Source organism: Gadus chalcogrammus, chromosome 11 (genome assembly GCF_026213295.1).
Source record: "Gadus chalcogrammus isolate NIFS_2021 chromosome 11, NIFS_Gcha_1.0, whole genome shotgun sequence".
Lineage (NCBI taxonomy): Eukaryota > Metazoa > Chordata > Actinopteri > Gadiformes > Gadidae > Gadus > Gadus chalcogrammus.
This window is the reverse complement of record NC_079422.1, coordinates 18,280,376-18,300,375: the sequence shown is the minus strand read 5'-3', so window position 1 is coordinate 18,300,375 and position 20,000 is coordinate 18,280,376. Positions and strand designations below refer to the sequence as shown.

Here is a 20,000-nt window from a genome sequence, read left to right as displayed (position 1 = left end):
CACCACACGCAGTTCTCTTATTGGAGGGCAACCAGTCGTAAAAGGTGTGAACCCCCCCCCCCCCACCCAACCTCCAACCCCGCTACCTCAAGTCATAGCATTTCCATCACAGGTTTCAGAAGGGGACCCTCCTAACCCCCAACCTCCTCCGAACACTGTGTGTGTGTGTGTGTGTGTGTGTGTGTGTGTGTGAGTGCCTGCCTGCCTGCCTGCCTGCCTGCCTGCCTGCCTGCCTGCCTGCCTGCCTGCCTGCCTGCGTGCGTGCGTGCGTGAGTGCGTGCGTGCGTGCGTGCGTGCGTGCGTGCGTGCGTGCGTGCGTGCGTGCGTGCGTGCGTGCGTGCGTGCGTGCAAACGTGGTTGTGATGTGAGGTCAGGGGGTTCAGGACTGTATTAATAATTGGTCATTGTTAGGGCAGGAGAGAGCAGTTCTTGGCCTTTTATATAGATCACGTTCAAGTCAGGAGGCGGTCAGCCTGTCTGTATTGATATTTATTTTTGTACATTTGATGTGTTTTATGTTTTATTGTATTATTTGTTTTGTACTGAAAAAATGATGAAACAATGATATTGTATTTATTGACATCACGTGTAGAAATGTTTAATATTGTTAACACCTATTCACAGATTGAAAAACAGAATGTATTATTTCGTATAATTACACTTTTTCGGACTTAAAATAACATAAAACCTAAATGTATGCAACCTAACTCATTCTAGACACACAATATGTGTTCATTTAATATAAACTACATTGGACGGATGAATAATATCACCAGACCCATTTCATAAGGTAAGTTCTTGCCAAAACACTTATGTTTTCTAATTAGAAAAAGTAATTAATAACATAATTACCCTGGAAGGAATTGGGTGAGGTTGCACAGTGAAGTTATCTTGAAGGAAGCAAACCAACCACCCATGGCACCTTGTCAGGTTCAGGTTCAACATCGGCAGCAATGTAGGCTTTTATCATCGTGGCCCAAACACATGTTGGGGGCACTGTTCACCCTAATGTGTGTGTGTGTGTGTGTGTGTGTGTGTGTGTGTGTGTGTGTGTGTGTGTGTGTGTGTGTGTGTGTGTGTGTGTGTGTGTGTGTGTGTGTGTGTGTGTGTGTGTGTGTGTGTGTGTGTGTGTGTGTGTGTGTGTGTGTGTGTGTGTGCGGGTGGGTGGGTGGGTGGGTGGGTGTGTGTGGGTGTGTGTGGGTGGGTGGGTGTGCTTACAGAGAGAGAGATTTGGAGGGCAATAGAATAATACTTGGTCGATATGCAACGTCCTGTCATTTGAAGTCAATTTGTCCTCCCATTTATGAATGCAACACTGTTAATGAATTGAATGAAGAAAAGTCAAATCCATTCAACATGGCTTATGGATTGAGGGTTTGGACACTTTACAAGTGACTGCTGTGAACAACTATTGTTTGACAAACAATGAATTAGCACAAACTTATGAGGGAATTGTGATGTTTCTGTAAAATGCTCTTCCCCACCATAGCTTTGCTCACATTTGGTGGCCCGAAAGGTTATCTTCACAAAAGGAAGATGGATTTCTCCAATTCTCATCACAACAAGAACTCAGAAGAATGCAGGTGAGTTCTCTCCCACTATCCACTATTAACACATACAGCCACCTGATGAAACCAACCCTCTACAACCAACGTCCACGGCCTATAGGAGAGACAAACAAAAGCGAACAGCTCTTCTGTCCAGTTGGGCTGTATATACATACATATGAATTTCATGATTATTATTATTATTGTGCATCTACGTGAAGAAGTAAAGAAGTTATTGTGTGTTAGTGTCTGTGAGTGAGTGTGTGGTGTGTTTGTGTGGGTGTGTGTGTGTTTGTGTGAGTGAATGTGTGTATGTTAGTGTGTGTGTGTGTGTGTGTGTGTGTGTGTGTGTGTGTGTGTGTGTGTGTGTTTTTGGGGATGGGGGGGGGGGGTCTTCTTGGCCTTCTTCATTACAGTGTTAAGGCCCAGGTAATGCCTCAGAATAATGCATGATAAGGCGAACACACCGCCACTCCTTTCACTATATTCAAATGCGGTCGCTGGAGTGGAAAATAAAGGAATGTGGACGGCTGGAATGATTCGCCCGCCCGCCAAACGCACGGCAACTCCCCCCCCCCCCCCCCCCCCCCCCCCCTCCACACACACACACACACACATACACCCCCATCGCCCCTGCCAGCTACTTTATAATATTAATCTCATCCCACCTCTTCTTTTCCTTCGTCTCTCGGACCCAAAGAATAAAGGAGGCACAAACAAGTGATCCTGTATATTTGCATTGCATCCCTTGCCTTGAGAACATGGAAGTGGATAAATAGGAGGGGATTGCGTCCCGTTAAAGTATATGCATATACTGCCCTCTGGGACTGTTGTACCACTTTTAGGATGTATATTGGAAGGAGGATAGACGTCTTTTCTGGCAACCAAAAAAAGCTGATGTTTTTGGGGATACATGTATGCATGACATCACTTTGATTTTGTGTTTTAATAATTTGTTGATTTTGTTCAACGTGGAACTAGACCCTATGTTGTCATTAGTCATTATTCATAAAACACAATGCAAAACAGCAATAGAGATATTCATTGAGTTTGTTATTTAATTTCTACTTGGTGACCTGCAAGTGAGGTCGAACAATTAAAGCCTTTAATCAATATTGTAATCAAACTTCTCATAAATGCTGCAGAACAAAGCTTCCAAAAGCAGCCTGATTTGAGTGCAGCATCTCTCAGTGTCTGGTAAAAAAAAAGAAGAAACACATCTTAAGGAATGCATCATATTATAGAAGACGTTGACTTCTTTCGTCCCCTAGAATTCCTCTTGTTCCGACATGAGATCCGAAGGCTATTCAGCGACAAATGATAACTCACTTCTTGAGTGGAACCTGCAGAAAGGATCTATCGACGGGGTGATGGATGGACGTACATGATACTGTTGACCCGATGCGATCCTTGCCGGACCTACTCTAAGGAATCTAAGAAGAAAAAGAGTTAAGTCAGGATGTAGGATCCACACTGGAGAGAGAGAGACAGGGTTTGAGAAGAGAAAGAGGGATGGAGAGATAGAGAGATGGAAAGAGAGAGGGAGAGAGTGGTCCAGTCTGCGAGTCAGGTTTTAATGCAGTGATTATAGAGTGAGGTAGGAGGGAGGGAGAGAGGCAAGGGAGGGAGAGAGTCGAGAGACACGACTGGATGGAAAACCATGTCAAGCCCATAACTGCCACAATTACTCCCGGATTACCTGTCCTCTGTTAATGCAAAAATCGCAAAAAAAAGAAAAGTGGGAAATGGGACGAGAAGCACAAAAAGCAAGTGCATGTTAAATACGTATTAAAATTGTATAGTTTTAATACCTTCAGGTGGAGGAGGGGGGGGGGGGGCTGGGTAAAAATATTCAAATGCATCCACTTCCCTCCCCTTTCGCTTGTTCTGCCGGTGAGTGATTGAAGGCACTTGTGATTGAGTTTCCACATTGTGCTCTCGTCTGCTCACGGCCAACCTTATCCTCCCTGATATTTACATGGCTCTTTCATTAGAAAGTCCTCAGAACCCCGCCCCCCCCCCCCCCACCTCCCCCCGACTCCCATCCTCCCTCTGATCTACGGGGGTAAAATAAGATGCAGAATGAGACAATAAAGTGCATTTGTGTTTTTTTTCTCTCTCCCTCCTTCTTTCTCCTCTCTTTTTTAGCAGATGCATTATGAATAAGTAATTGTAAGTGCTTTGCCGGGGCGAACGTCCTCAACGTTGGAGGAGGATAATCAGTGCCTGTAATGTGCAACCCCCCCCCCCCCCCAACCCCCCCTTCATCTCCTGCTCATAATGCAGCATACGCTACTCATACAACTTCTATTATGTGGGGTGCTTTTGAAAGAATAATCCACGCGTTGTCGTCAGCGGCGGGGATGAGGGAAAGGAGAACAAGCAGGACGTTACGGGTGCGCACTCGTGATGGCTGTGCCGTGTGCGTGAATATACACCACTGCCTACCGTCACTTTTGATTTGGTTTACTTCTAGTAAGTGAGGATAAGTGAAGGGTGCGTGATGGAAAGGGACAGTCGACGAGGTGAACGAGTCGAAAGCACGTAGGTCTCGATCCGTATCCATATCTGGGAGACCTATGCTATGCAGCACATTCCTGGCTTGTGTCAAAGTTGTATTGTGGATTTCAGTGGAGTCAGATGCGGTTCAGTACACGGTTTATTACTGTTGGTGTCTTAGGGGTCTTCCCAGGACCACGCACACGGAGGGACTACCGCTGAAGGGTTCTGACAAGGGCTGGCGGGTTTTAGTTAAGGTTCAGTTGGACTGTGCTGGGACGGGACACGTCAAGGCTGTGTCTGTTCTGGTCTGGGCCCTGTCACAACTCAACTCAGAGCCACCTGCCCCTGTGTGCTTTCATCAGTGTGTGTGTGTGTGTGTGTGTGTGTGTGTGTGTGTGTGTGTGTGTGTGTGTGTGTGTGTGTGTGTGTGTGTGTGTGTGTGTGTGTGTGTGTGTGTGTGTGTGTGTGTGTGTCTGATGTGTGTGATGTGTGTTTGTGTGTGTGCGTGTGAGTGTGTGTGTGTGTGTGTGTGTGTGTGTGTGTGTGTGTGTTTGAGTGTGTGTGTGTTTGTGTGTGCGTGAGTTTGTGTTTGAGTGTGTGTGTGTTTGTGTGTGTTTGTGTTTGTGGGTGTTTTTGTGAGTGTGTGTGTGTTTGTGTGTGTGTATGCGTGTTTGTGTGTGTGTGTGTGTGTGTGTGTGTGTGTGTGTGTGTGTGTGTGTGTGTGTGTGTGTGTGTGTGTGTGTGTGTGTGTGTGTGTGTGTGTGTGTGTGTTTGTTTGTACGCGCATGTGAACACTGTCTTACATGATAGGTCTGCTGTTGTTAATGGGTATACACATTCATTGACCCGCTACACGCACACACACACACACAAACACACGCACACACACACACACACACACACACACACACACACACACACACACACACACACACACACATGCACACACACACGCAAACATACACGCACATACTGATTCTGAGTTTGGTCACAGCTGGTGGAAAACATGATTGACATGTCTCATTGTTTGGTGAGTATCCATTTCCCTGCTTAAAGCAGCTCATGGATATAGGGCTCCATCGTAAAATACATAAATATTTCCTTGAGCATAAATTACTTTTTTACTTTCTGCAATAAAAGCAATTAGCAGAAAAAAAATTACATTTCATGCATAATATTGTGTCATGACATCTGCATCTGATATTTACTTTTGTGAGTATGTGTTGTACAAAAAAGTCAATAAACAAATGTGTTTTTGTGTGTTTTTATTTCAAAAGTGTTGCTATCCCTTAATTGATACATATAAACGAGTATGTACCACTGGGGAATATGAGTTAAAACAGTAGATCAAGTTACGATCGTGACAGTTATGAAATGTAAGCTATCTGTTTCAACCAAACATTGCATCAGATATTTGCATATTCCTCACAAACAGCAGATGTTTACCTTTAATTTAAATGATGAACACGACCACACGGCTTGTATTCTGTAATAATCTTGGATATGCACGCAACCTTTCAGAGACATGTCGTTGAAAATCATATATTTTGGAAGTTTATTCACTAGCGTGTAAAGAGATGCGCTTTGCTTATCGGATATAATCTGAAAAATAACGAAACAAAGCGACATAATGATGAAGAACGTTATGCAAGTAAACTTTAAATAGCCGCCATAACAGTATGTTTTCACAGATGACCAAATAATCCACACAGTATCATTAACATCAGAAATTGTCCAATATCAGGTAGACTTGACTCTTTAATGCTGCAATATCACACGAGAGGGAGTGCTGTTATGCTGAATATCAGCACCGCTGTTATACAGTCTTAGGTATGAGGTTGTAGGCCGAGTGCTGAAGATAATCACAGCCGTGCTGATATTCAGTACAACAGCACGACCTTGAGTGTGATATTGCTTTTATTTATTTATTTTTATCTACAAAATGTAACAGTTCTGCAAGCACAAATTATTAGTTAACAGTCATAAGCAACGACAGATTATGATTTGTTTGTTTATTCAATGATTTATTTTGCTCTGCCAAGTGCCAACAAAAATAGATCTGCCACTGGACTGGGACTGTACTGTTGCCAAACGACACATAAACACACTGGCTAGTTAATAACATTAACGGTTATTAACTACCTGTAAAGCGGATTGATACATGTCCCAGTGCTGTTATACTCTATTAGCACTCTAGAAAGCCTCTTGTCCAATCAAATTACTCGGTCTGAACTAACTGTTGTCTAAACACATTTTACCCACATGGGATCCTCAGTCTTTAATAAGTTAAAAGCAAACCAAACAAAAGAACCAAAGGCCAGAATTGTAAAAGACCCCTTGTATATTTCAAGCCAAAAGTACCATTTCCTACTACAGAGGACGACACAGGGATGACAACAGTCGTACTGTGTTGACCAGGCCACCCCATAGAGCCAGCCAAGATGACAAATGTTAACACGCCGCTCCTGCCTGGACCCACATTTGAATGCGACTCCCTTACATTCTAAGTCCAGAAAACAAGGGGCCCACCCTAGGATTTACAAGGAGTACGGTGACTTACATTGGGTTTACTTTCTTTTTCTTCTGTTATCGGAGAGGTAAGATGGATGAAGAGGGGGTGGGGGGGGGGGGGCAGCAGACATAGACACACCAGCGTGTATGTGTCTGTGGCTGGTTGGTTGCTAGGGGAAACACCTGGAGATGGCTAGTTAACTAAGTGCAGCGAGGAAGACGCTACCGCGCTGCTAATCAATTATGGATGAACCCCAAGAACTTTCACGTGTCAGGCCTCTTAGAGAGCCTGTTTCTGAGGGGGAGAGAGAAAGGGGGATAGACAGAGGGAGAGAGAGAGAGTGAGAGAGAGAGAGAGAGAGAGGGAGAGAGAGAGAGAGAGAGAGAGAGAGAGAGAGAGAGAGAGAGAGAGAGAGAGAGAGAGAGAGAGAGAGAGAGATGGAGAGAGAGAGAGAGAGAGAGAGAGAGAGAGAGAGAGAGAGAGAGAGAGAGAGAGAGAGAGAGAGAGAGAGAGAGAAATCGGAAACAGAGAGAGGAAGAGAGAGGGAGAGAGAAGAGAGACAGGGTCAGGCCTCTCAGAGAGCCTGTAACGGAGGGAGAGGGGGAAACTCAGGGGGGAGAGAGAGAGCGGGAAGGAGAGAGGGAGAGAGAGACAGATGGGAAACAGAGGGAATGGAAAGGGAGAGAAGTGGAGAGAGTGGACATCTAAGGAGCAAAGGCATGGAAGTGTGATAAAGATAGACAGATGTCAGCAGAGGATATGGTTCAAGGCGAGGAATGGGTCGGGCTAGAGGGAGGACAAACATAAACATATAAAGATGTCATTTTTTTGAAAACCGAGCCACAATGGTGAGGATAACACACTGAATATGTGGCCTATTAAAGGCCAGTGTTGGTGAGCTCATAATAACTAAAGTTTAACTGTATTTCTATAGCCTACTTACTTACTGTAATGATATGTTTTTCATCATTTTTCTGAATTTGTTTTTACACTTTGTTAGAATAATGTGTACTCAACAACACCCACACTACTGTTTATAATGCACTGAGCACTATAGTAATGATTGCACTTAATTACTAAAGTTTTTCTTAAGTTTAACTTCAACACACACTGACACAAACACACATGCGTACACACACTAACAAACACACACAGACGCGCGCATACGCAGACACATAATGTGCCAGTCGATCATAATCACTTACAAGTGGAAGCATCTGGGACACCTTTGCAACTACAAAATGTGTCCCTTGTTTTGTCAGCCAAGGCCTGAAGGATGCAACTCTCTGACTCGTGCAAGAACCATGAGGGCTTAAGGCCTGAATAGGAGATACTGAAAAAATCATTGTGTTTTCTGAGTGAAGAAATAAGAAATACATTCAGAAGATCGTTGGCGATCAATATTCCATTTGGGCTCTGGGGCTACACTAGACAGTGTATGGGGGGGGGGGGGGGTCATGTTTTTTTTGCTGGATAAGCAATTTGTGTGTGTTTGTGTGTGTAAATGTGCGTATGTTTGTGTGTGCGAGTGTGTGTGTGTGTGTGTGTGTGTGTGTGCGTGTGTGTTTGTGCCTATGCATACGTGTGTGTGTTTGTGTGTGTATGCATGCGTGCACGCGGATGTGTGTGCGTGTGTGTGTGTATGTGTGTGCATATGTTAGTGTGTGTGTGCGCGGGTGCGTGTTCCAAGTTTTGCCTGAATTCCGATGAGTTGGGACATTCCCTGTTTCTGAGAGGAACACGGCTGCTCTGAAGGAGGGCCTGGGTGTAGCTGCAGGCTCCGTGCTACAGACCAGGTCCTCCTGTGCAACTGTCCTCCGCTATTGAGGTCAACCTTCCTCGGCTCTTGTCGAGCCTCTCAGCATCGCCTACGGAGGAACAGCGCGACGGCCGAGCGCAGCGCATCAATGTTGGAGCGGTATGACCGGCTGACTTAGTGGAATACAATAGAGCCGAATAGACTAGAAAAGAGAGAGGTCACATACAGACATACATTGCTGGCATATTGACAGCTAGGCAGGCAGGTACGTTTACCGACTGACAGACACACAGAGTATTGATGTTACTTTTACTTTCACTGTGTGTTAGAAACTAACACTGTGTGTTAGTTTCACCAACAACAAAGAACGAGCTCTGATAAATGTAATTGATTTATTAATAATAATAATAATAATAATAATAATAATAATAATAATAATAATAATAATAATAATATAATAATAATAATAATAATAATAATAATTTAATTTATATAATGCTTTTCAAGTCCCCAAAGCACATTACAGTGAAGGGGGGGACCTCACTAACCACCACCAGTGTGTAGGACCCACTTGGGTGATGCACGGCAGCCAATCTGCGCCAGAACGCTCACCACACACCAGCTTGAGGTGGAGATTAAAGGAATTATTGAATCAGCCAATTATACAGGGGGATGATTAGGGGGCCAGATTGAATGAGCTTGGTTTGGGCAGTTTTATCCAGGATTTAGATATAATGTTGTTGAGGTTTACGTTTATGGTGTGTGGTTGTTGACTATATAACATTTAACATTTAACATTCCATTGCACACAATTGATGCTTCAAGTTGTGTTATGTAAGGCACCGACCGCTTTCAAATGGTGCAGATTATTTGATGTATGAAAGTATGCGAATTTCCCCTATTGATTTCCTATGTTGATTTTAATAGAATTCCCGCCCTACCCCAGAGGCCACATACAGACTGTACAAAAACAGACCGTACAAACCCCCTTGTAAATATACACATATTTCTCTGAATCAAAAACTCATGATGAATTTCCCTTGCAGTTTTTGTTAATGCCATTGTGATTTATACCAGTTCTCTACGCCAAAGAGAAGACTGAAGTACTGGGAACCACCTCATCCAGCCTAACAGTAAAGCCACACCGGATGGGATCACAAGCAGTTAAATACACATGCCAACACCCCCAACCAGCACATGGGGGTTCGGGGTATTAAATATATATTAACAATATTAACAATTAAGAAAGTCGGGGAGGCAGTAGCTCAGGAGGTGGAGCGGGTTGACTTGTGGTTGCTAGTTTGATCCCCGGCTCCTCCTAGCTAGCGAGTGTCGAGGTGTCTCTGAGCAAGACACCTAACCCTGACTGCTCCCGACAGCCACCTTGCATGGTGGACACCGCTGTCGGTGTGTATGAATGGTGGTAAGTTGTAAGCTTTGGACAGAAAGGTCTGCCAAATGCCCTAAATGTTAACTCCATTTGAGTCCATCTAACTTGCTTGTCCACTCATGTCCATCGCGAACCACGCGTATTATCTACCAAGTCTTCATACTAGACTCATCCATCACAAAGTGGACGGCCGGGCCACGTTGTCATGCATATTCAGTCATGTCCAGTGGGGCACTGAGGGCGTGAGTAGATGCCCCTGTGGAGGTAAATCGGTGCTTGAGTATCAACACAACAGGTCAAACGACAAGGAAAGGAAACACAAAAGGGAGTGTGGAAGCTTGGGGGCGAGACCTCAACAACTTTAACATTATTTACAATTAATGAGAGAATAAAAACATAGTGTTACGGAGTAAGAGAAATATAATATTATACATACATTTACTCTGTCTTTTTTCTTTCTTTAATTGTGGGAACTTAATGTCCTCGATCAGGACGGATATCAATCTCAATATGAATATTGTTAATTTTTAAGAACTTATCCTAAGAACCAGGCATGTGCTTGTGTATTTGAGCGTCCATTGCAAGGGGGCCCCCCACAAATGCTCCGCCCCGGGGCCTGTGAGTCCCGGCACTGTTATGAGTCTCTCTTCACATCAACTCCTGATATACAAAATAAAAATGTGTTTCAGCCATGATTATTGAAGTCACTTCCAATGTGTGGTAATAATGCAATGTTAACTGTTTGGTCACATGATAATACCTGGTTGGTACCTGTTGCCACGAGACACCCACAGGCCACCAGTGAGAAGGTGGATGAGGATTCAGCTTATTTAGCTCCTTATTTACAGTGGAGTCAACGGACTCTGCTGCCAAGTGAATTCACAGTCAGTCTCTTCGCTAATCTGGAGGTTGACCCTTGACCCTCTCACTCTAGATTGCATGTTTCATGATATCACCAATATTTCTATATATATATTATTATTGTTTTTATTCATAATTCTATTGCAACATTTATGCAATTGTATGTGCCAATCAGATTACTTCTACGGATACACTATTTTGCATGAACATACATATAAACACATATATGTAATTTTTATCTGAAAAAATTTTTTAAATGTAAAAAAAAATTCTCTTAGATATATCAACTGATTCTTGTCCATTATTTTCTTCCTTATCAGTCTTTCTTTTGGACTAACAGTAGGCCTCTAGATCAAACAATTCCCAATATACATTTTAAAACAGCTTTTTTTGCGAATTAGTGTGCATGAAGCATTTAAAATATCAAAATCCATGCGTGCTCTTCAATTGCATCAATATCAAATGCCGGGCCTGTAGCCTGGTTACCATTCCTTCACTTCGCCACACGAGGTGATTTATCACGCTCGTTGGCTGATGATTCACGACTGGGCCAGTTACCACCACACTATCAGCACTCATCTATAGACTACCAATAAAACGGCTCAAGATCGCATTTTAATCGCGATAACTCAGGGGCCACCGTTAACTGATCATCAATTAGGGCCCCTTTAATTAGATACATTGGCCACTGAGATCCGCATCCGGACTCTGAAATGTAGGCCATCGTTTGTCTGTTTCACATGTGGAATACCAAATGCCCTCCTCTCCCATCTGCAGACTGCTTCTCCAGTCTGCATGGGTCGGTCGGAGTGATAAGCCTCTCTTTCAATCTTTAAACGCTAAACAAGCTTGGAACTGCGGCCGTCGCCCTCATCTCCCGTCTAAAAGCATATACTAGTGCGCCTGAATATTTAATGTGCGCCCGATAAATACCGGGAGATGCAGTATAGATAATGAAAACGTATTCAAGGAATGCCTTACGCAATAACGTTTGACCCTAGGCCTACTATATAGGTCTATGCAACTTTAGTCTCTCTCTCTCTCTCTCTCTCTCTTTCACACACACACACACAAACACACACACACACACACACACACACACACACACACACACACACACACACACACACACACACACACACACACACACACACCCACTCTCTCTCTATCTATCACTCTCTCTTAAATAATAGTTAAGAAATACGAAACACCTAAAGTATGGCAACTATGTGTGACGTATAGTGCGCCGCTTGCTGCTTGCATGCATTCACATGCGTTCTCCTTTTCTCACTGTTTTTTTTTTCCCGCCCGTTCACAGATCAACTCAACACCTTGTCAATTGCAGGGGCCACTTTTGTGTGAGTGTAGAGGTAAAAAAAAAAAAGACCTCCGATCATGTGGCAAACTGCAGCAGCACTGCGCGTGGCCCTGTGAAGGCCCCTAGCTTATACGATGTAAAGGTGGCAGTAGAACTAAGGCTACTGCAAATTAAAAGTGCAGGCTGATCTCTCTGACCCTCAGCCCATAATATTAACGGAGCCATTTGCTGGGCGGTTCAGCCGCTAATTAAATTTGTCAAAATGAGTGAGAGAATAGACATTTACATATAGCACCCTTTGCCTCTTAACCCCTGCCTCTATCGAGAAAGGAATTAAACTTTATGTCCGCAAAATTGAAAAGAAAAGTTAGTTAATCGAAGGACAAGCCCTGAGTCTTTACGCGTCTTTATTACCTCTTTCATCTGTAAATGAAAGCGGCAATTATGCGTGCGGGGATGGAGGTGTGCGTATCATATTATGTTGGCCGGTCCCTAGATAGTCATCAATCACTCTCAATCGACCTGTCACTGGCGGCGCATTCGGGTCTCCGCAGCAGGCAGTGTTCCAGCTGGGGGAAGAGAGGAGAGAGAGAGAGGAGAGAAGGAGAGGGAAGGAGTACATCATCATTAATTTGAGGAGTGACCCTGGGGCTATCCACATGTCTCATCCCAGGATTCTCCAAGCAATTCAGCGCACACACACACACACACACACACACACACACACACACACACACACACACACACACACACACACACACACACACACACACACACACACACACACACACAGACATAGGCGTGTGCGCACACATACACACACACACACTTTCTCGCAAATACACGCATCCACACACACACACACACACACACACACACACACACACACACACACACACACACACACACACACACACACACACACACACACACACACACACACCCACACACACACCGTGCCGGGCTGCGGCGAACAAGGCTGAACACAACAAGCCGCTGCTGCTGTACAGTAATGGGAGAGAGTTTCTGGTGTTTGGCCTGAAACACCAAACACTATCTCACGACCAAAACACTGCCTCCAGAGCTGTAGTGTACATGTGTTTGTTAAAGAGAGGCGGATAGATGGATGGATGGACAGGTAGATGGACGGCTTTAAGTGGACGGATGGACATAGAGAGGGTTAGATAGATAGATACTTTGATAGATAGATAGATAGATAGATAGATAGATAGATAGATAGATAGATAGATAGATAGATAGATAGATAGATAGATAGATAGATAGATAGATAGATAGATAGATAGATAGATAGATAGATAGATAGATGGATAGTTGGATGGATGGATGGATGGATGGATGGATGGATGGATGGATGGATGGATGGATGGATGGATGGATGGATGGATGGATGGATGGATGGATGGATGGATGGATTGATTGATTGATATATCGATAGAGCAGCTATGAATTGTGATGGAATATATGGTAATGAAAAAAGATACATCTTGATCAAATCATTAGACTAATAGGATAATTAATAGTCCAATGAGAGTCAATTTAATCTTGCTTAATTTATCTTCCTTTTATTGTGCTTGTTTTACCTAATTAATACACAATCAATTACTTAAAGTGCAATTAATGCCATGGCTAGACATCCAGGAATATTAATTCGAATGTGTTCAACTTGATAAAGGTGTTGCAAATTCAAAACATTGATTCGTCTGATTGATTTGGGACTTTAAGAACGATGGTTATAAACCATCATTACATTAACCCTCCCCCTCCATCTCCATCCCAGTGTTTTTTTTTTTTCTCCTCACCACCCCTCTGGAAATAAAATGCATTCAAAACTTACAGTCTGGTCATTTTAGAGTAGGAAACTTCTGACGTCAGAGTCCCCGCCGTTTAAAACAACCCTGCCTCTGCCACTGACGTCTTCCACCACTACTTTTTTATAACGCCAAAAATATGTATCACTGAGAACAAAAGTTATGATTCCAGACGAATCGCTCATTGCGCGCTTTGGTCCTTTTTTTCCTTCCGTGATCATTGTTCTTGCGCAATAATTATTATTCTCAAAGTGAGGGGATACACAAGTCGAAGCGAGGTTCGAGTGTGTGTTCTACCAAGGAGCCTTTTGATCGCAGTGGGGCATTTCAACCCGGGGAACATGCCGCAGTGGTCTGCCTAAGCTGTCCCAGACCTTGAGCTTCCCCACCAAGGCAACCAGTCCGAGAGCGCAGCTTACCTCTGCGAGCGGAGACCTCCAGTCTCGCTTCACCTCTGGATATTGGGACCTCTCTACCATGTCCTATCCACAATTTGGATATTCCTATTCTTCCACACCTCAAGTGAGTACACGCACTACCTGCTTGCGCTTTGTTTGTTTTATTATACCCTCGTGAAATATTGTGCTTTTTAATTTTTCTTCGAGGAATTGACGTTCCCTTGATGGCTGAAGCCTATTGATTTGGGAACGTATTCCGGGTTTTGTGTGTGGACAGCTATTTTAGTATAGGCTTGTATCCGAAAGGTATTGCGTTAGGATGAATAGCTGCTGCTGGCGCCTCTGTTACCGATCAAAGGTAACACAGGTTACCATTACGCGAGAGCGCAGCTTCTCTGGAACTGATTGATAAAAAAGATAAATGCCCCTGAAACGTGTTAATCATATGTTTATCTTACTTGTGATCTATACACGCAAACTTGTTCTGTGGACACGTGTGGGTTTCTGTGCCATTCGCCTGATGGACAAATCCAACTGTTGTGTTTTTGGCTTCGTGCCATAATAATAATTTGAGGAATGCAATTTGCGCTGACAAGCATGGCTATACAATTATTCTGAATTATTCTAAATATCTTACATGTGGGGAAAAAAAATTATACGAAGTAGCCTACTTGATCTTCAATATGTAAACAACAGGACGGGACCCTATTTCATATGATTTGCATGCTTTGTATTTTCTAACCAAACGGCGGATCAGAGTTGCATCTAAAAAAACTCCATTCTTTCCTCTCCATTTGGGTTTTCCCCCGCGCAGTTCCTGATGACAACCAACTCTCTGTCCACTTGCTGCGAATCCACCGGCAGATCCATCGCGGACACCGGCGTGGCAGCGTCCGCGCAGACACCGGTCTACTGTCCCGTGTACGAGAGCCGCCTGTTGGCCACCGCCCGACACGAGCTCAGCTCGGCCGCCGCGCTGGGGGTATACGGGACCCCCTACACCAGCGGCCAGGGCTACGGAAACTATGTGACTTACGGGACGGACGCCTCAGCTTTCTACTCGCTGGTAAGCCGCTGTGATGTCTCTTTCTCCTCGGGCGTCTTATCGGGAGGTTGACGTTGATGAATGAGGGGCCGCAAAGTATGACAGCCATTAGGATCTCCTTACGCGCATCCTGGGATGTTGGTCTAATTTTAACGGGACGTTTATCATAATTGTATTCTCTATTGATTTTATGCATTTGTATTTAATCTTGGCAGTGTTTGATTTTACTTTTTTGGAACAGTTAAATGTTAAGGCCTATCTTTAATTTTTTTACATTTCTGCGTTAAGCATTTTATGATCACTTACAAAACAACTTTGTCTTTGCCATAATCGTAAGGCTATAAATGCTTATATTTATATATTTTAGGTATCTATTTAGGCATGTGGTATTGATCTATAGAATCATCCCCATGCAAAAAGTCTATCCTATAACCAAATAATAATTCATAACACAGCACTCTGGCCCCTTTAAAAAGGCCTGTGTCAGTTTGACAGCAAACACAAACAAAACGAAAACACACACAATAAAGAAACTCAGTATAACTATGTACATATTCAGGCTGTGATCCTAAACCCTTCTCTTCCCCTGGGTCGTCTGCAGGGTGCCTTCGACACGAAGGACGCCACCGGCTCAGCCCACGCAGGCATTACCCAGGCAGCCACCTATTACCCCTACGACCCCACCCTGGGACAGTACCAGTACGACAGGTGCGTCTTCTGCATGTTATGTCATCCACTCAGGGAACCTTGGTCCCCTCATCACTGTGGGTTTCATGTGATGTTGTGACACATATTACAAAACAAAAGAGTACTTGGGGGGGGGGGGGGGGGGGAGTTTTACGACCAAAATAAGCGTTGAAAAGTGGAATGATGAATAATGTCTTCTGGGTGGGTTTTAACTGAGGGGTCAAAATTTGGGGGACAAGAGTTTCCCGCCTTTTCCATGGGACAAAAAGTTCATCACTTGGTACAAAGGCAAGCTGGACAATTCTATATTAAAAAACATATAACAATACATCGTTATATATATCAGACATACTGCTTGCAAAAGTTAAGACACTGGGCCGGGCTTGATGGAGCTTAGTGGACGGAAGCCGGGAGGGGGGGGGGGGGGGGGAGGTATCATGAGGTTAAAACACTCACCCCCCCTTCAGCTAAACAAACAGGTCAGCCTGAAGCTTCACTTTTCCAGCCTCCCCCCCGGTCCTACCATGAGGGCCCATCATTACAGTCAATGGAGCAATATCTCACACTCTATTTTACGTGTTGGGGCCCCATCAGGGCCGGGGCCGCTGAGAGGGGCGGCTCTCGTCCGAGCCGGGCTCTCTTTAAGTGTTTGACCCGCGTCAGGCTACAGCAGGCAATAAAGACAAGTCTTTTAAAAGCCTCCCCGGAGAGCCCTGAGTAAGAGAGTCGTAGCGCTGGGGCGCTGCAGAGGGAGAGGAAACCAACGCGGTGCATTTTAAATTGTCGGCGCCGCAGCGTATGTGAACCCCCGTTGTAGGAGGCAGTGGAGGGGCGGACGGATGGACGGACAGACGGGGAGACAGGTCCGTCCCTGTGCTCTGGACGGGTCGCTGGCGTCGATGCACCTTGTGATTGTACAGGGTGTGTTAAGGGGATGGTTGGCTAACGATTGGTCATAATTTGTTTCGATGGGGGTCAAAGTGTTGAATGACTTTGCTTTGGGATCAAGTACGAAAAAAGACACACACATACACACACACACAGCGACACACACCGACACACACACACACAATGGCAATGTTCAAATCCGCTCCACAACATTAGCTCAGGTTTGATTGCCGCAGTACACGTCTTTTGCAATTCCCAAAGTTTCCCTCATCATGTTCACGTTTATAAGTGGTTTATTATTCGCCTGAAGGGGGGCTGCTTTTCGACGTCCATCGCCCTCGAAGCATTCCAGGCCGACAGAGCAAACCTCATGTGTCTCCCCACTGCCTGCATACCCATGCTCTTGTCCTCTTCCTCCTCCTCTTCCTCCTCCTCCCCAGGTATGGCTCCATGGACGGCAGCACCCGGCGCAAGAACGCCACCAGGGAGACCACCAGCACCCTGAAGGCCTGGCTGCAGGAGCACCGCAAGAACCCCTACCCCACCAAGGGCGAGAAGATCATGCTCGCCATCATCACCAAGATGACCCTGACGCAGGTGTCCACCTGGTTCGCCAACGCCCGCCGGAGACTCAAGAAGGAGAACAAGATGACGTGGCCGCCGCGGAACAAGGGCTCCGACGACAAGCGCTACGACGACGAGGATGAGGAGGAGGAGGAGGGCTCCCAGGAGGGGCAGCCCAAGAGCGAGAACAACGAGGACGGTGGGTTTAGGCAGAGCGAGTTGTTTTGTGGTTTGTTTGTTGTTGCTGTGTTTTTTTTCCCCGTCTCTCTCTTCTCCCCCACCTCTCTCTCTCTCTCTCTCTCTCTCTCTCTCTCTCTCTCTCTCTCTCTCTTGCTCTCCAAAGGCTCTGCTTTCTGCAAAATGGGATTTTTTCCATTAATATTTCACAGGGGCTTGATGATGACAGAAAGCAGACACACAAACCTTGAGCTTTAAGTCAAAGTGACACCCCACCATATGGGATGGAGAAGCCTGTGATCAGCGCTTTCTATCAGGGCTTAACTACTCGGCCTCTGATCATTGGTTGCAACAGCGCCCCTTTTGTTCTTTGGTTAAAACGATTTTCTGTTGATTTGGGTCGTTTTGAGGCCAAAATAATGTTGGTCATGCAAAAAATATTGGGCAGGGTTTTTTCACCCTCCAAAGAAAGGACCTTATGTCATGAATAATATATATGTGAAAACATAACTCTTAATATGTTAGATGCACATCAAAATGACGATTGGAAATTATGAAAAGGCCTGTTTTTCAATTCAGTCAAGCCAGTATTATTAACTAGTTTGTAGGCTATATTTAATTCGATGTAAACGTTTTAGAAGATTTAATTCGAATACAAAAAAATATTTTATTTATTTATTTATTTATTTATTTATTTATTTAACAATTTTCCTCAGAAAGCCGAAGCCGAGGCGACAAGGATCTCCAGCTGAGCGACCTGGAAGACTACGACACCATCGAGTCGGAGAGCTCCGAGTGTGAGCTAAAACACCAGTACCACATGAACACACACATGACCACCACCGACTGCCCCAGCGACCACATCAAAGACACTTCGCTGAAGCTCTCCATCCCGGTGTCCCTCGGAGGGGAGCAGGTCCTTGGCAAAAGTTGTCTCAAAACCAGCCCAGACAGTTTTGACCCGCACAACAGACAGCAGGCCAAAATGTGCTACCAACAACAACAACAGCAACAGCAACAACAACAGCAGCAACAACAACAACAACAACAACAACAACAACAACAACAACAACAGGGTCACCAAATAATAGACGGAAAACCCCGGATCTGGTCCTTGGCGCAGACCGCAACGTCGTTGAACCAGGCCGAGTACTCGTCGTGCATGCTGCGGTTTCAGCCGTCCTCCCTCAGCCCGTCCCCCGACGCAACCTCGCCGGTCAGAGGCCTGGAGGACCGGCAGGACTCGCCGGTGACCACTCTGAGAAACTGGGTAGACGGGGTCTTCCACGACCCTTTGTTTAGGCACAGCTCGTTGAACCAGGCCTTGAGTAACACCACCGTCTCTTGGACGACCCCCAAAGGCGCTCTCCTGGAAACGGGCGGTGGGGAACGCGCGGTGGAGAACAGCGGTGCCGTCAAAGGACACTCGGCTCTGCAGCACCTCGACTCCCATAAAGACAGTGGCTTGGGCTTCCCAAAGACTGTAAATAAGCTTTTCTGTTCGTAACAGCCCAAAAAATAAAAAAGGCAACAACAACCCCCACCGAATTTATTTAATTAAATATAATAATTATTTTATGATGTTATGTTGTGCCCAACGCGAGACTTTTACGCCTGCTGGACATCGGGTGGGTGGGTGGGACGGGTGGGTGGGGGGGGGGGGATTTCAGTTGGGACTGTTTCCAAACCTTTCTTGTTTCCATGTTGCTCCTTCAGGTTTTTTAATGCACTTAAATATTTATGTCGCCTACGGTTCTGTTGGCGTTTCACGAGAAAGAAAGAAACCAATCCGTTTATTTCAAAGCACGAAAAAACTAAATGTCTAAATAAGGTCTGAACGTTTTTTTTTTTTACATCTGGAGAATAGATTGAACTTGGAGCATTATGTTTCGTTGATTTAATATCCGCATGCCAATGGTATTAGTCTATTATTTTAGGACTCACGTGATGAGTTATAACTGTTGGAAAAAAAGTCTCACAAATGCACAGCTCTGTTCCAAAGTGGACGGGAGCGTTTCAAGTTTGTTCACTGAAAATAAAAAGGTCGCTTTATAAAGAGTGCTTCTACTTTAGCCAATACTGTCACATGGTATACTGGTGCTGTCCATGGTTCTGATAGGTCCAGCTTAAGGACGATTTCTGCGGCCTTTTCTGAGAAAAAGCAAGCTTAAAGAAGAAAAGAAAAAAAAGAAAGCATTTAACCTGGATTGCTTTAATTGAGTCATTGCTCTAGCCTATATTTAAATTTAGAAAATGTCCACAAATGTTTATAGTAGTAATATAATATGATATAGGCTATATATATATATATATATATATATATATATATATATTGTGACATTGCTTATTATCCGTTTAGCCATTTCTTACACATACACACTTCGTGCATCCATCCTCTGACAGCAGTAAAATGCGCACAGTCAAGCCTCGAGACGGAACAGCATCAGTATCTAAGATCTGCCTCATTAATGCCTTCTAAACAGCCTGTAATTGGGATGTTCGAGGGCATATTTCTTGTCAGAC

At 44.6% G+C, this 20,000-nt stretch overlaps 1 protein-coding gene across 1 annotated transcript; it reads left to right on the top strand.

Annotated features, from left to right (window-relative positions):
* The first annotated feature begins 14,093 nt into the window (after positions 1-14,093).
* Positions 14,094-18,984, top strand: irx4a (iroquois homeobox 4a). The gene is made up of 5 exons (XM_056601483.1): positions 14,094-14,240; positions 14,931-15,182; positions 15,763-15,869; positions 17,177-17,499; positions 18,194-18,984. Exons 1-5 carry the CDS (start codon positions 14,196-14,198, stop codon positions 18,982-18,984), a joined length of 1,518 nt encoding a protein of 505 aa, XP_056457458.1. The 5' UTR covers positions 14,094-14,195.
* The last annotated feature ends 1,016 nt before the right edge of the window (positions 18,985-20,000 follow it).